Here is a 13,291-nt window from a genome sequence, read left to right as displayed (position 1 = left end):
ACACCCTCCTCTCAAAGCTCAACTTATTACTCAACGCCGACAAGACAGAGCTCCTACTAATCACACAAGATGGTAACATACCGCTAAACAACCCTCAACATCCAGTGTTCCCTGCATTCTCACCCAAGGTCAGAAACCTCGGGGTAATCATGGATAGCCAAATGACCCTCACAGGCTTCATCAACAACACGGTAAAGGAGTGTTACTTTAAACTCCAAGTTCTAAAAAGGCTAAGACCCCTCCTCCATTTCTACTATTTCAGATCAGTCTTACAATCTATCATATTCTCCAAAATTGACTATTGCAATGCACTTCTGCACGGCCTGCCAGACATCTCACTCAAGCCCCTACAGTTGCTTCAGAACGCAACTGCAAGGATTCTCACAAAATCAAACAAGAGGGACCATATTACTCCTATTTTAAAGAAATTACATTGGCTCCCAATTAAGTTTAGAATACTTCACAAGCTGTTAACAGTCACTCACAAGGCCATACACAACATCACTCCTCTGGATCTTACAATACCACTACAACTCCACGCCTCCACCCGTCCTCTAAGACTAGCCCAGAGAGGCACACTTCAAGCACCTATCATCAAGTCCTCCTTCAGAAAAAGAGCTCTGTCCGCTTCGGGTCCCAAACAATGGAATCTGCTCCCTCCTGATCTTAGGCTGGAACAATGTCCTCTTTCCTTCAAGAAAAGACTTAAGACTTTGTTATTTGAACAAGCGTTCTCATAAACTCTACTTTCCGCCATGGTCTTAGTCCGCACTGTTTGGTTACCTCTCCCTTATGAGGTTCTCAGAGTCCTCCTCAATTAAGTTCCCGACTTTCGCCCAAGCCATGTTTACCCATTGATCCTTCACCTGCTTTCACCCAAATTACCATGTTTTCTATTCACCCGAGTTTTGTTATCCAGGTTCTTTTCTACCCTGTTAAATGTAAGACAAGACTTTGTCATTGTTGTTTGGCAAGTTATAATGTAAACCGAAGTGATAATTAATCCTGTTAATTGAACCTCGGTATATAAAAAGTTATAAATAAATAAATATAACATGCAGAAGATATCACACATGTAATACATATCAAGCACATTACACAAGGAATTACTCACAATGTGAGGGCAGTCTCGTGCATCCACCAGGACCTGATAATAAGGGTGAGTCCTCCCTTTCAACTCTTTACTCCCAGGAGTCTCTGATTTCAATTCTTTATTCCCAGGAATCTCTGATTTCTCAGAGCTGTAAGAGAATGAGAGAGAGTGAGAAATTACACTAGATTCTGGGTAACTCCAAGAAACATAAACATGGTTTAAAGCAAGGAGTCAATGTATATGTAGGTGTGCTGCGTATATGAGAGTGTATGTATGTTTGTGTGTGTGTATGTGGGTGTGCGCATTCTGTAGGCTTTCACTTATTCATGATATAGTAAATGCTCTCAAATGTGTGTGCGCGCGCATGTGAGTGTCTGCACACAAACATGTACATGTGAGCAGGAGTACGAGCACATGTGCATCTCAAAAGCATAGACAAGTATAAGCATGCAAGCATGAGTGTGCATATGTACAAATCAATAAAAGCGTCTGCTACTAGTGCAAGCACGTCCAAGTATGCGCTGCTGGCTCTCTCCCACTCATGGTGCTTGTGCAAGCACGTATGTGTATATGCGTAATACACGCATGCTACAAGCTCTCACCTGCTCACAGTGCCACCAGCGATGTCTCGGTCATAAAGACGTGCTAGCCATGGGAAAAGCACTACGCCGCGGTACCCAAACACTCTGTGCAGGAAGAGCTGTCTCCAGGAATGAAGAAGAGACACATTATGCCGAGAGTATGAGAGGAGGAATGGCTCCCAGTTCTCCCCTGGCCACAGCAGGAGGAGCAGGGCTGCATGTGCTACCCTGCTCCTCCTTCCACCACACTACCCTCCAAAGCTATAAGATCTCATTATAAAGCAGGAATTTTGGGGTTACTGCTTTCAATTTTAGTTCCTTTACTTCTCCATATCCAGGGTAAGCTGCCGTTAAATCAGCAGGCCAGACTAACCAGGGATCTTCTGCACTTTTGCTCCAGGGTGCCGCCTCCTTCTCCAGCTAAACATTTATCCCAAGGTTTCTCCACTACTGAGAGAAATTTTGTCTCTTAGGTTGGAGCCGAACTTTTATCCTATTTGACTCAATGCTTTTTTTTTTTTTTTAAACATATAGTGCCACTCTCCACTAATTTGATCCATTTCTATCTTTGCGAGATAATTTGTACCCTGGTATCAAATGTCCCATTGGTTACCCTCCTTCCACCAGGACTCTGAGATGCCAATTATATCCGTTTCTTCGTCCAGTGCTTCACCCTCTGACTCTGCCATTTTATTTTTTTAGACTTCTAGCATTTGCATATAGACATTTCAAAGCATGTGTTTTGTGTGTATTAACAACCTGTTTATCAGTTGACGGGGCAATTTGCAATCTTTCTGCTCTTTACTTAGGCACCTGGGCTACTTTAGCATTTATTGCAAACTCTTTATCAGGATGCCCTAGCTTCCTTTTTGTTAGTATCCTTCAAAGATACATCATTCTGAACCTGCGCTTCTGAGCGACTGTCAACTTTCCCCCAGTCATCTATTTTAAAAGCTGCTCCATCTTCTTTTTCAAGGTTAGGGCCTGCAACCTGACTCCACTGGTTAAAGTGAAGCTCATCCCATGGGAATAGGCTTCCTCTTCCCCAGAATGTTGCGCTGCTCCCAACAAACCTATAACCCTCTTCTCTGCGCCCTTGTCTCAACCATGCATCTGGGTTCCTGCACGTGGAAAGGAAGCATTTCTGAGAATGTAACCCTGAAGGTTCTGGATAACTACTTAAGAGCCTAAATTTAGCTTTCAGAACCTCCTTTTATCATTGGAGCCACATGTACAATAACAATCAGCTCCTCCCCAACACTCTCTTAGCTAGGTGGCACCTTTTCTGCTACATTCGCACCAGGAAGACAAGTTACCAACCCCATTATTCTTCAAAATGTGTTATGGCGTTAACACGTGCATTAACGCCATGATGCAATCGAAAAGTATGGTAACAGAGCGAGAATGCAATTTTTTTTTTTGGGGGGGGGGGGGGGGGGGGCGTTTTGGACGGGATTTAGTTAAATTAGGGACAATATTGCACGGTTTTAACCAGAAATAACAATTCCTTTTTCCTTGGCGTTGGGCATTGGGAGAGGGAGCCTCTGGGGACCTCATTGTGTGCACCTATTTATATCTCTTTAGGAGGGCCATCTAATAGGTCGAGATGAGGTGTTGGTGATGGTCCGACTCCCTCGCAGGCGTTTTACCTCTAATGTACCTGAAAAAAAGTTTTTATTATGAGTTTTTGCTTCCATAGCAAGCTTCTTTTCAAATTCTCTCTTTGCCTTCCTTATTAATTCTTTGCATCTGACTTGCCAGTGGTTATGCTCTTTCATATGTTCTTCATTTGGATTCTTTTTCCTTTTTTTGAAAGATGTTCTTTTAGATATTATAGGCTCTCTCACTTCTCCTTTCAACCATGCCGGTAGTCGTTTAGCCTTCTTTCCACCTTTTCTAATGCATGGAATACATCTGGTCTGGGCTTCCAAGATTTTTTTTTTTAAACAACATCCATGGCTGAGCTAAACAACCTCTGCAGTTGCTCCTTTCAGTTTTTTCCTAACCATTTTCCTCATTTCATCATAGTCACCTTTTTGAACGTTAAATGCTATTGTAGTAGATTTCTTTTTTTGCGCTCCCTCCAGTTATTAAGTCAAATTTGATAATGTTGTGATAAGTATTGCTCAGTGGCTCCAACACTGTTACCTCTTGCACCAAATCCTGTTCTTAATTTCAGGAAGGATGTTTTGCTCTTTGCTCCTGCATACTTTGAATGAACCTGGGTCCTCCAGTTTCTTGCTGCAAGAGTGCTGCTTTGGGATTTTAAATATTACTGAACTGATTTTACAATTCACAAGTTTTCTACCTATAGCAGTGATTCTCTACTTGAGTGTGTGTGTGTGTGAGAGAGTGAGAGAAGGGCAACACCGCACTAGTGCTCACCATCTGACAAAGCAGAGAAGTGTTAAGAATGGACAAGGCCACCTGCCTCCTTTCTCCGAGAGAAAACAGGGACAAGCCTAGTTGTCTACCTCCTTCCTGCCCATCTGCCAAAGCAGAGAAGAGCCAGAGGTGAGCAAGGCCGTCTACACCAAACTTCAAAACATATAAAACCTTTTGAAAATTCAGCCCTATGAAGTGAATTTTCAAAAGGAGTTAGGATTCTTAAGCTTGGAGAAGAGATGGCTGAGGAGAGATATGATAGATATCTGTAAAATAATGGGGCAGATTTTAAAACTTACGCGCGCGGCGTACATTTGTGCGCGCAATCCGGCGCGCACAAACGTACGCCTGATTTTGTAACATGTGCATGCAGCTGTGCGCATGTTATAAAATCAGAGGTCGGCGCGTGCAACCTTGTGAGCGCCGAGCCGCACTGCCTTCCTCCGTTCCCTCCCAGGCTGCTCCGAAATCGAAGCGGCCTCGGAGAGAACTTCTCTACCCCCAACCCCACCTTCCCTTAACTCTCCCGGCCCCTCAGCCCTAAGCTAAACCCCCCTAAAAAAATTTATCTTATCCAGTTATACCTGCCTTGGGCAGGAGAAAGTTGCAAGCACCGGCCGATGGCCGGCCCATGATCCTGGGCACAGCGGCAAATGGCCGCTGTGCCGGAGGCTTCAGCCCCCCCCCCCCCCCAGACCGTCCCACCCCTTTTTTCAAGCCCCGGGACTTACACACATCCCGGGACTTTATGCACGCTGCTGGGCCTTTTTGACAATAGGCCCGGCGCGCGTAAATCCTCCTGGATGTACGCGCATAGAGCTTTGAAAATCTGCCCCAATGTGTGGAGCGGAATGAGTAAACATTAATCAGTTGTTTACTCTTTCGAAAAGTAGAAAGGCCAGGGGACACACAATAAAAAGTTTTAGGTAATACATTTAAAACTAACAAGAGAAAATAGTTTTTTTTTTCTCAACTCATAATTAAGCTCTGGAATTCATTACCGGAGGATGAGGTGAAAGATGTTAGTGTAGGTGCGTTTAAAAAAGGTTTGGAAAAGTTCCTGGAGAAAAAGTCCATAAACCATCATTAAGGTAGAGTTCCAATAATCCAGCAACTATTAATATAGGAAAGATTTGAAATGAGTTACTCATTTTATTGAAAAAAAGAAATAAAGAGGTCTATATTCAGAAGGCTAGTGAAAAGCAAGTTATGTGGGTGAAGTTACATAGAAAGGAAGGCAGAAAAGGATGAAACGGTCCATCCAGTCTGTCCAGCAAGCTTATGGTAGTATCTGCCACATCGTACAGGTCACCCCCATACTTATCAGTTTCCCAGCCCGTAAAAGTCAGGGCCCTTGTTTATTGCTATCCAAGTCCAATTCCCCATTATCTCTTGCCCTTGAAGCACAGAACAATGTTAAAGTTGCATCAAAAGTAGCAGGCTTATCAGTTAAGGGTAGTAACAGGTCAAGAGTCGCTTATTCCTTCTGTATGTTTTATATTATTTTGATTTGTTATTGTATTTTGTTTATTTTAAAATTTTATGTATGTAAAATTTGTAAACCACCTTATAAAAAAAGACAAAATAAATAAACAGACAGCCATGTCAGTAATTTACCCCCATGCTTATTTGTTTTCCCAGACTGTAAAAATCAGGGTCCTTGTTGGTTGCTGTCTGAATCCAATTCCTCTTTTCCCACTTGCCATTGAAGCAGAGAGCAATGATGGAGTTGCATCAACAGTAGGAAAGCTTATTGGCTAAGGGTAGTAACTGCAACACCAGCAAGTTACCCCCATGCACTCTTTTCTTCATTTCCATCCTTTAGCCTTTAGGGATCCACAGTATTTATCCCATGCCCCTTTGAAACCTTTCACTGTTTTTGTCTTCACCACTTCCTCTGGAAGGGCATTCCAGGCATCCACCACCCTCTCCGTGAAGAAATATTTCCTGACTTTGGTTCTGAGTCTTCCTCCCTGGAGTTTCATTTCGTGACCACTAGTTTTACTGATTTCTTTCCCATGGAAAAGGTTTGTTGTTGATTGTGCATCATTAAAACCTTTGAGGTATCTGAAGGTCTGTATCATATCTCTCCTGCACCTCCTCACCTCCCGGGTGTACATATTTAGGTCCTTCAACCTCTCCTCATAAGTCATTTGATGGAGACCTCCCCCCTCATCATTTTGTCACCCTTCTCTCGACCGCCTCCATCCTGTCTCTGTCCCTTTTCAGATACGGTCTCCAGAACTGAACACAGTACTCCAGGTGAGGTCTCACAAGAACATGTATAAAAGGATTATCACCTGCTTTTTCTTATTGGTTATTTCTATCTCAATGCAGCCCAGCATTTTTCTGGCTTTAGCTATCGCCTTGTCGTATGATTCACCATCTTCACATCACTAGACACTACCACCCCAAGGTCCCTCTCTTGTTCCATGCACAACAGCCCTTCACCCCCCATCACATACAGCTCTTTTGGATTACCACACCCCAGATGCATGGCTCTGCGCTTCTTGGCTATGAATCCCAACTGCCATATCTTCGAACACTGTTCAAGCTTCCTTAAATCCCGTCTCATTCTCTCTGCTCCTTCCAGCAGGTCCACTCTGTTGCAGATCTTAGTATCATCCTCAAATAGACAAACCTTAGATTGAACAGAACTGATCCCAGCCAACCCCGATCCTTGTGGCGCTCCGCTTATCACCGCTCTCTCTTCAGAGTAGGTTCCATTTACCATTACACTCCATCTTCTATCCGTCAACCAGTTTGTAATCAAGTTACCTGGTTTATTCAGCGGGGCAAGTCTCCCACTGAGTACACCGCTAAATTTACCCACATAAAAGTCATCCGAGTAATTTTGCTGCTTACTGGTTTACTCCTTATTTGGGGAATAGAAAACCCTTGCAGGCTAGCAGTGGCCCAATCCTCCCAAGTCAACAAAATAATATCAGAGCTGTAGCAGCCCAATCTCTGCCTCCCCCCACAAGTCTTGCATTATCCCAGAAGGAGGAAAATCACTTCTCCCCCCCCCCCAAAGCGCTATGCCAGTGGGAGCCACCTGCACCACTACAAGGGCTGGGCTAGGTGAGCTGGGAGAGGAATTAACACAGGGGAAAGCTCATAGGGTTGGATTTAGTCCCAGTTCCAACTCAGCTGAAGGTCCTGAGGAGCAAGAGGAAACTGCCAGGCCGAAAAATAAAAAAAAGTGCAAAAAAAAAAAGGTCCCTCAAAAGGTCAGGGTCCTAAACATCAAGGGCACCAACGCTGTTAAGACTGGGGAGATCTTGGTGAAGCAGAAGAACAGGGGGGGTCTAAACTAAAAGAAACCACTGTCATGGCAACAAGTCTTTACATTAGGAACGTAAATAAAAGGTAGGAAGAAAGGAAGCGGGTGAAGCTGCACAAGTCCTAGTTCCCTTCTTTGGTACAGAAACCTGTACATGGTTATGACAATGTGCATTTATGGGGTAGGTTTTAAAACGTGCGGGCGCTACCCGGCACGCACCCATGTACGACTGATTTTATAATATGTGTGCGCAGGCATATTATAAAATGGGGGGGGGGGGGGTCGGCACATGCAAGGGGGTGCACAATTGTGCACCTGACACGCGCGGAGCCCGCGCTGCCTTCCCTTGTTCCCTTCCCAGGCCGCTCTGAAATCGGAGTGGCCTCGGAGGGAACTTACCTACCTCCTCACCCCACCTTCCCTTACCTCCCCCCCCCCCCCGCCAACTTTTTCCTTTTTTCACTTTTGTTTGAAAACTTACTTCAGCCCTGGGGCTGAAGTAAGTTGCGCTCGCCGGCCGACTGCCGGTGCGCGACCCTTGGCATAGCCACAAATGGCCTCTGACCCCTCCCCCAGACCGCCCTGCCCCCTCCCCTTTTTGCAAGCCCCGGGACTCACACACGTCCCGATGCTTTAGGCCCGGCACGCGCAAGACCATTTACGCGAGTTACCCTTTGAAATCGGGCCCTGTGTGAATTTCTGTGTAATTTAGTAAGTGCATGAACGTTACAGGACAGTTTTTCCCTGCAGGAAACTAGACAATGGCGTCAGTGGATGACCCCAGGCATTAAATCAACGGCAGGGCAGTTTTGAAAAGGCTCAATGATATCACAATGGGCTCTCACCTTCCCGTAAGAAATAAACTGAAGGTACTCTAAGTATCTGGGCATGGAGGACATAAAAAGCACAGGCGAGGATGGAAACTGGATGGGTGATTCAAACATCATTGGCAGAAGGGGGAAGGGGTGGGGAAAGGTACACAAACGAGTTTCTCGTTAGAAGGAGACCAGTAAGGCTTTAAGAAGAGAACAAAACAAAATCACATTCAGAAGATACAAGATTTCAGAAAGGGGAGGACAAGGAAGAATTTCTGGAAAAAGTTAAGGAAAACAGGAAAAGCAGTCAGGACAGCAAAGATGTGAACAAAAGGAAAAAAAAAAATAATGCAGGAAAAAGAAGGAGACAAGACTCATTTTAGCTACATCAGTGAAAGGAGGCCATGCAGAGATGGGGCTGTAAGACAGAGGTGAAAAGGAGGAAAATTCATGTAGGGTGAGAAAGCCAAAAAAACCCAGAATACTTGTATTCACCGTTCACTGAAAAAGGGACTATAATAATAGAACCAAAAAACAGGTGGCAGAAATCCGTACAGTATAGAGACCGCTCCAGTTACAGAAGAGAGGGTTAGCACAGGACTAGCAAACCTGGAAGTAGGCAAGGTAATGGGACCGGATGAGAGACCTCTTAGGTTCTAGAGACTCCACTGACAGTGCTGGTCAGTTATTCTTTGGAGACAGGAGTGGCTCAAAAGGTCTGGAGAATGGCAGATCTCCCATAGAAAAGCTAGGAGGGAGCAAAGCCTGTGAATGCACGCCAGGTCAGCTCCTGCACTCACTGCTACCACCACCACCACCGGGCCCCAGCACGTCAGGAGCCAGGCGGCGTACAGGGTGGGCCAGGAGCAGTAGGAGATAAAGTGACAGGAGAGCGCAAGGGGGATCCCTGACGTGCACACACATTAGCCATTTCTTTGTAAAAAAAAAATATGGGTGAGCCTGGCCCCCCCAGTGTCTCGACTGTACTTTTGTAATCACCCACGTAATCTTGTCTTCTCTCATTAATCCAAATCCTGTGTCTGTTTATAATTGGGTTAAGTAACAAGAGTTCTTAGACACAGAAATAATACATGAACTCTCGCCTGGATGGTCCAAGAGAAAGGACTCCAACTAAAAAGACACGTAGTCAAAGATTCCTCTTGTTCTGAGCCAGGAACTCCGTGAACAGCCTGGTCTCACCCCTGAAGGGAAAGGAAGAGAACTGAAAGTGACTGTCCTGTACGGTGAACCTAAGGGATCCTGAATGATCCATAGCAGCAGATATGCATCCCACACGTCCAGGGAGCATAGGACATCTCCTGATTCAAAAGATTGCCCCCCCTCCCCCTCCCCTCTAGTTACACAGCATGAAAGAATTTCCAGTTCAGGTCCCAAATCTTGTTATATAAACAACTCTTTCATCTTTCAACATAGATGTTAACTTTCCAATTAAGGCAACTGAATGAACCAGAGTCCTCCAAGGTACCAAAGTAGGCACAGATTTCCATCGCAAAGCAATTGAGAGGCGCGCCGCAATCAACATCTGTTGTAGCAACAATTTCTGAAACTTGCCAAGTCTTTGGTTACCCCTCAGCCCAGGGGACTAGACCGCCGAACAGCCCACTATTCGGTCGATTATACATCCCACTCTCTGCCAAAAGGCAGATATATACGGGCAACCCCATCAAATGTGCATTTTTCCCACAATCACGCCAACACTGATGGGATATCTATAACTGCGCATTATTAATCTCACCAGCAATTCAGCCCTTTTGGCACATAAAGACGACTTATGCGCTTTACGCCAAATAAGCCTCCACGTCTTGGATTCTAAGTGGAGCCCCAGATCTTCTGCCCATCTCTCCTCAACCTTCAGAATGGGGGGTACGATTCAGGTAGGCTTGTACAATTGCCCTATACAGTATGGAGACACACTTTCCGCCTAGCAGGTCCCTCAGCGAAGGCCAACTCTACCGCTGAAGGCCTGGTCCACTGCCAACCCTCTCTCCGTTTTCTGTTCAGCGTCTCAAGCGAGTGAGTATGGTAGGACTGAGACTGGGCAGTGTGGGCTACTGAGAATTGCCCCCTTTATTATACATCTTATTTCCTGGGAAATTTCAGCTCTTTTCTTTCAACCTCTCTTCTTAGCCACTAAGACAGGAGGAGGAGGGAATGCAGGTGGTACAGGGGCAATTGCCCCAGCAGCTTTTAACAATACACAGCTCTAAGCCACTGCAATAAAGCTTTCCCCCCTTTAAAAAAAATTAATTAATTAATTATCACATCCCTAATAGGATTAGGTGCCAGGTTGTTCATCTCAGGCAAAAAGGCACCATCCTCATCTTACAGCTCAACCTTTACCCTTGATCTTAGTCAAAAAGAAACCAAGAAGTGACAGCAACCGGTAAAGCAATAGTGCAGCCAGACCCAGCAGAGGTGATGTGGGGGTCATCACTTCCTGATAGAAGCAATCCTCCCCTGGGAGTTCCGGGTCCTCGGCCTCAAAGGTGGAGTCCCAATGCAGAAAAGCCCAGAAGGGACACGGAGGGAAAAAGGAGAGACCCAAGACACAACAGGAAACCCTGAGCAAAGCTGCCAAGCGTGCTGCGCTGGCTCACTGCCACCGTCAGCCCATATGGCTTTTACTCTTTTCTGCATTTTGTTTTTCACTGGACATTTAGGAGTGTGGTACGTCTGTGAAACCAACCAAATTCTAGAAACAGTGATGGAGGCACTGTATGTACTGAGAAGAAGGCAAAGGCAGAGAGGGTTAGTGTGACCTGCTGATTTGATGACCCAAAATGCCCAGGCCAGTGAATAGAGCAGTAAACCCTTTAGAACAGAGCCCTCTTGAGCTCATGGTCTCCTCTTGTCATATCCCATACATTTTAAACATTTCCAAAGCCTCTTATAAAACATATTTACTATTATCATCATCCTCATGATATGTATACCAAATGCTTCACAGAGGCACCTAATGAACAGCCTCTGCTCCTTGGAGCTTACAGTCTACTCAAGATAGACCAATTAAGAGCACAGTGTGGATCAAGGGGAGGATTCTGATTATCTTCATTTGTGAGGCTGTACTTAAACGTTTAAGCATAGCTATGTTTATAGTGGTTACGGATCAGCCTATTGTTATTTACTGTAATAAAAGCATATATTTACCCATGTCGCTTATAGAAGATCTTTTAATTATGCTTCCAATTATAAACTTATTCCTGCTATGTACCCTCATCACATCAACAGAGAACCCGACAAACTATCCCTGAGGGAAAAGAGCCTAGGGATCTCGGATCTTACCTGCCCTGGTTCATACTTTTCCAGCGCCTTCGGGGTCTCAAAGACACCCACCGTCTCCAAAACTTGATTTACTGTTTTGTTCCTGCAGAAATAAGACAGGCAGTAGGGACTAAGGCAAGCGACACAGGTCAATGCTGAGCTTGGTTGGGGGAGAGATGATATGCACAGCAAAAATCAGGAACAACAAACAGAGATATGACTGCTGAGGGAGATGAGCAATAAACAGGAACTGCTGAGGATTAGGGAAAGCCTTCGCTTTTTATGCCTCTCACCGGGATGTCATAGCCCTCGCCTGCCAGGAGACGCATGGTGCCCGTCGTGCAGGCTCCACCGACCGCCGCAATAAGACCACAGCTACCCAAGATCCACAGAGCCAACTCCGCTGCCGACGACCACAGCAGCAGCCCGCGACAGCCATGGTTCAGTTCCCTATTGCTCACGTGTTTGTGCCAAACAATCTCTCTTAAAGGGGCAGGATACAGAAGCTCTTAAAGGCAGGGCTTTTCTGTGCGGCGTAACAAAATCCGATTTTTTTTTTTCTCTGGGATTACACATAATATCGACAACAATTTGATACGATGGAAGTTTGGGGAGGAAGATTTTGTTGTTGTTCAATCCGGTTCCAGTTTTCTTAATGTCTATCTCCGGTCCTTGAGGCCTCTCAAACAGGCCTAGTTTTCAGGATATCCACAGTGAATATGAATGAGATAGATTTGCATACAATAGAGGCAGTGTATGCATATCTATCTCATGCATGTTCTTTGTCATACCTGGGAACTTTTGACTTCCAGTCACCCTGAGATTACAATGGATTAGCTGAGGGGAGGGCAACTGCACAGTGGGACCAGTGTTCACAAATGTGCTCTCATAAACACTTTTACATGTTCACACTTACTTTCACTGCTCATTCTCTCACATTCTCACATGTCCATTTACACCTTTACTTCTGCCATTCTCCCACCAACACACACACACTCACATATCTCCCTCTTCCATACACACATGCCCACTCACTTTCACACCCATGCTCACTTGCACTCAGCTCTCAGATCTCTTCTTCCTACACAAATACACACTCACTCACTCTCTCAGACATGCTCATTCATTCTCTCTCCCCCCTTTCAAAACACACTAGCAACAGCAGACTCTAACTTGGGCTCCTGGAGCAGCAGCAGCCTCTTCCTTCTCCTCCAGTGCTGCGGAAGTGGACGCTGCCTGTTTCTTACTCCTCATTTGATGCACGGGCAGGAAATCGCAATGTCAATTGGCCAAGGCAAACAGGATGGGGCAGCAAGTGGCTGGATACAGGAAACAGGCTGTGCAGGAGCAGGTGGTATCACAAGGAAGCGAAGTTAAGAGTTAAAAAGGTCCGGATATGGTAGAAATCATTGTCAAATTCCTCCTTTTTCAGCCGTGCAAGACCAATGATGTTCCTTTCTTCTTTCCGGGTCCAAGCAGATTGGTTTTGCTGCAGCACCCGGAGATTTCCAGTATTGGCTCGGAGACCCGGTAATTCTTTTAGAATTCTGGAGGCTCCGGGCCAAATCCGGAGAGTTCCCAGGTATGTTCATTGTGGATATCCTGAAAACCTGGCCTGTTTGTGATTCTTGAGAATTGGAATTGGTCACCCTATCCTAATGCACTATGGGATTTGTAGCTCCAGTCTCTACTATTTGGACTTCAACATTATAAGTACTAGATTGCATCAGGAGAGGATGTCACAAGAATATCAACATAAAAAATATATATGTACAAACACACAAGAAAAAAGAAGAAAATGTGGAGAAAAATATAGCTTGTGCACAGGCCTGGATTTAGAGATAGGTAATAT

At 45.2% G+C, this 13,291-nt stretch overlaps 1 protein-coding gene across 1 annotated transcript in view; it reads right to left on the bottom strand.

Moving 5' to 3' along the window:
* The window catches only part of LOC115094197 (polymerase delta-interacting protein 2-like), a 35,626-nt gene extending 23,721 nt beyond the window's left edge, over window positions 1-11,905 (bottom strand). Inside the window, exons 1-4 of the mRNA XM_029606993.1 lie at window positions 11,733-11,905; window positions 11,461-11,542; window positions 1,696-1,793; window positions 1,115-1,241 (exon numbers count right to left, since the gene is read on the bottom strand). Coding sequence (XP_029462853.1) covers window positions 1,115-1,241; window positions 1,696-1,793; window positions 11,461-11,542; window positions 11,733-11,878 — 453 coding nt within the window. The 5' untranslated portion in view covers window positions 11,879-11,905. The remainder of the gene's footprint in view (window positions 1-1,114; window positions 1,242-1,695; window positions 1,794-11,460; window positions 11,543-11,732) is intronic.
* Window positions 11,906-13,291: the final 1,386 nt, after the last annotated feature.

Source organism: Rhinatrema bivittatum, chromosome 6 (assembly GCF_901001135.1).
Source record: "Rhinatrema bivittatum chromosome 6, aRhiBiv1.1, whole genome shotgun sequence".
Lineage (NCBI taxonomy): Eukaryota > Metazoa > Chordata > Amphibia > Gymnophiona > Rhinatrematidae > Rhinatrema > Rhinatrema bivittatum.
The sequence above is the reverse complement of the archived record's forward strand: the minus strand, read 5'-3'. Positions and strand labels throughout refer to the sequence as shown.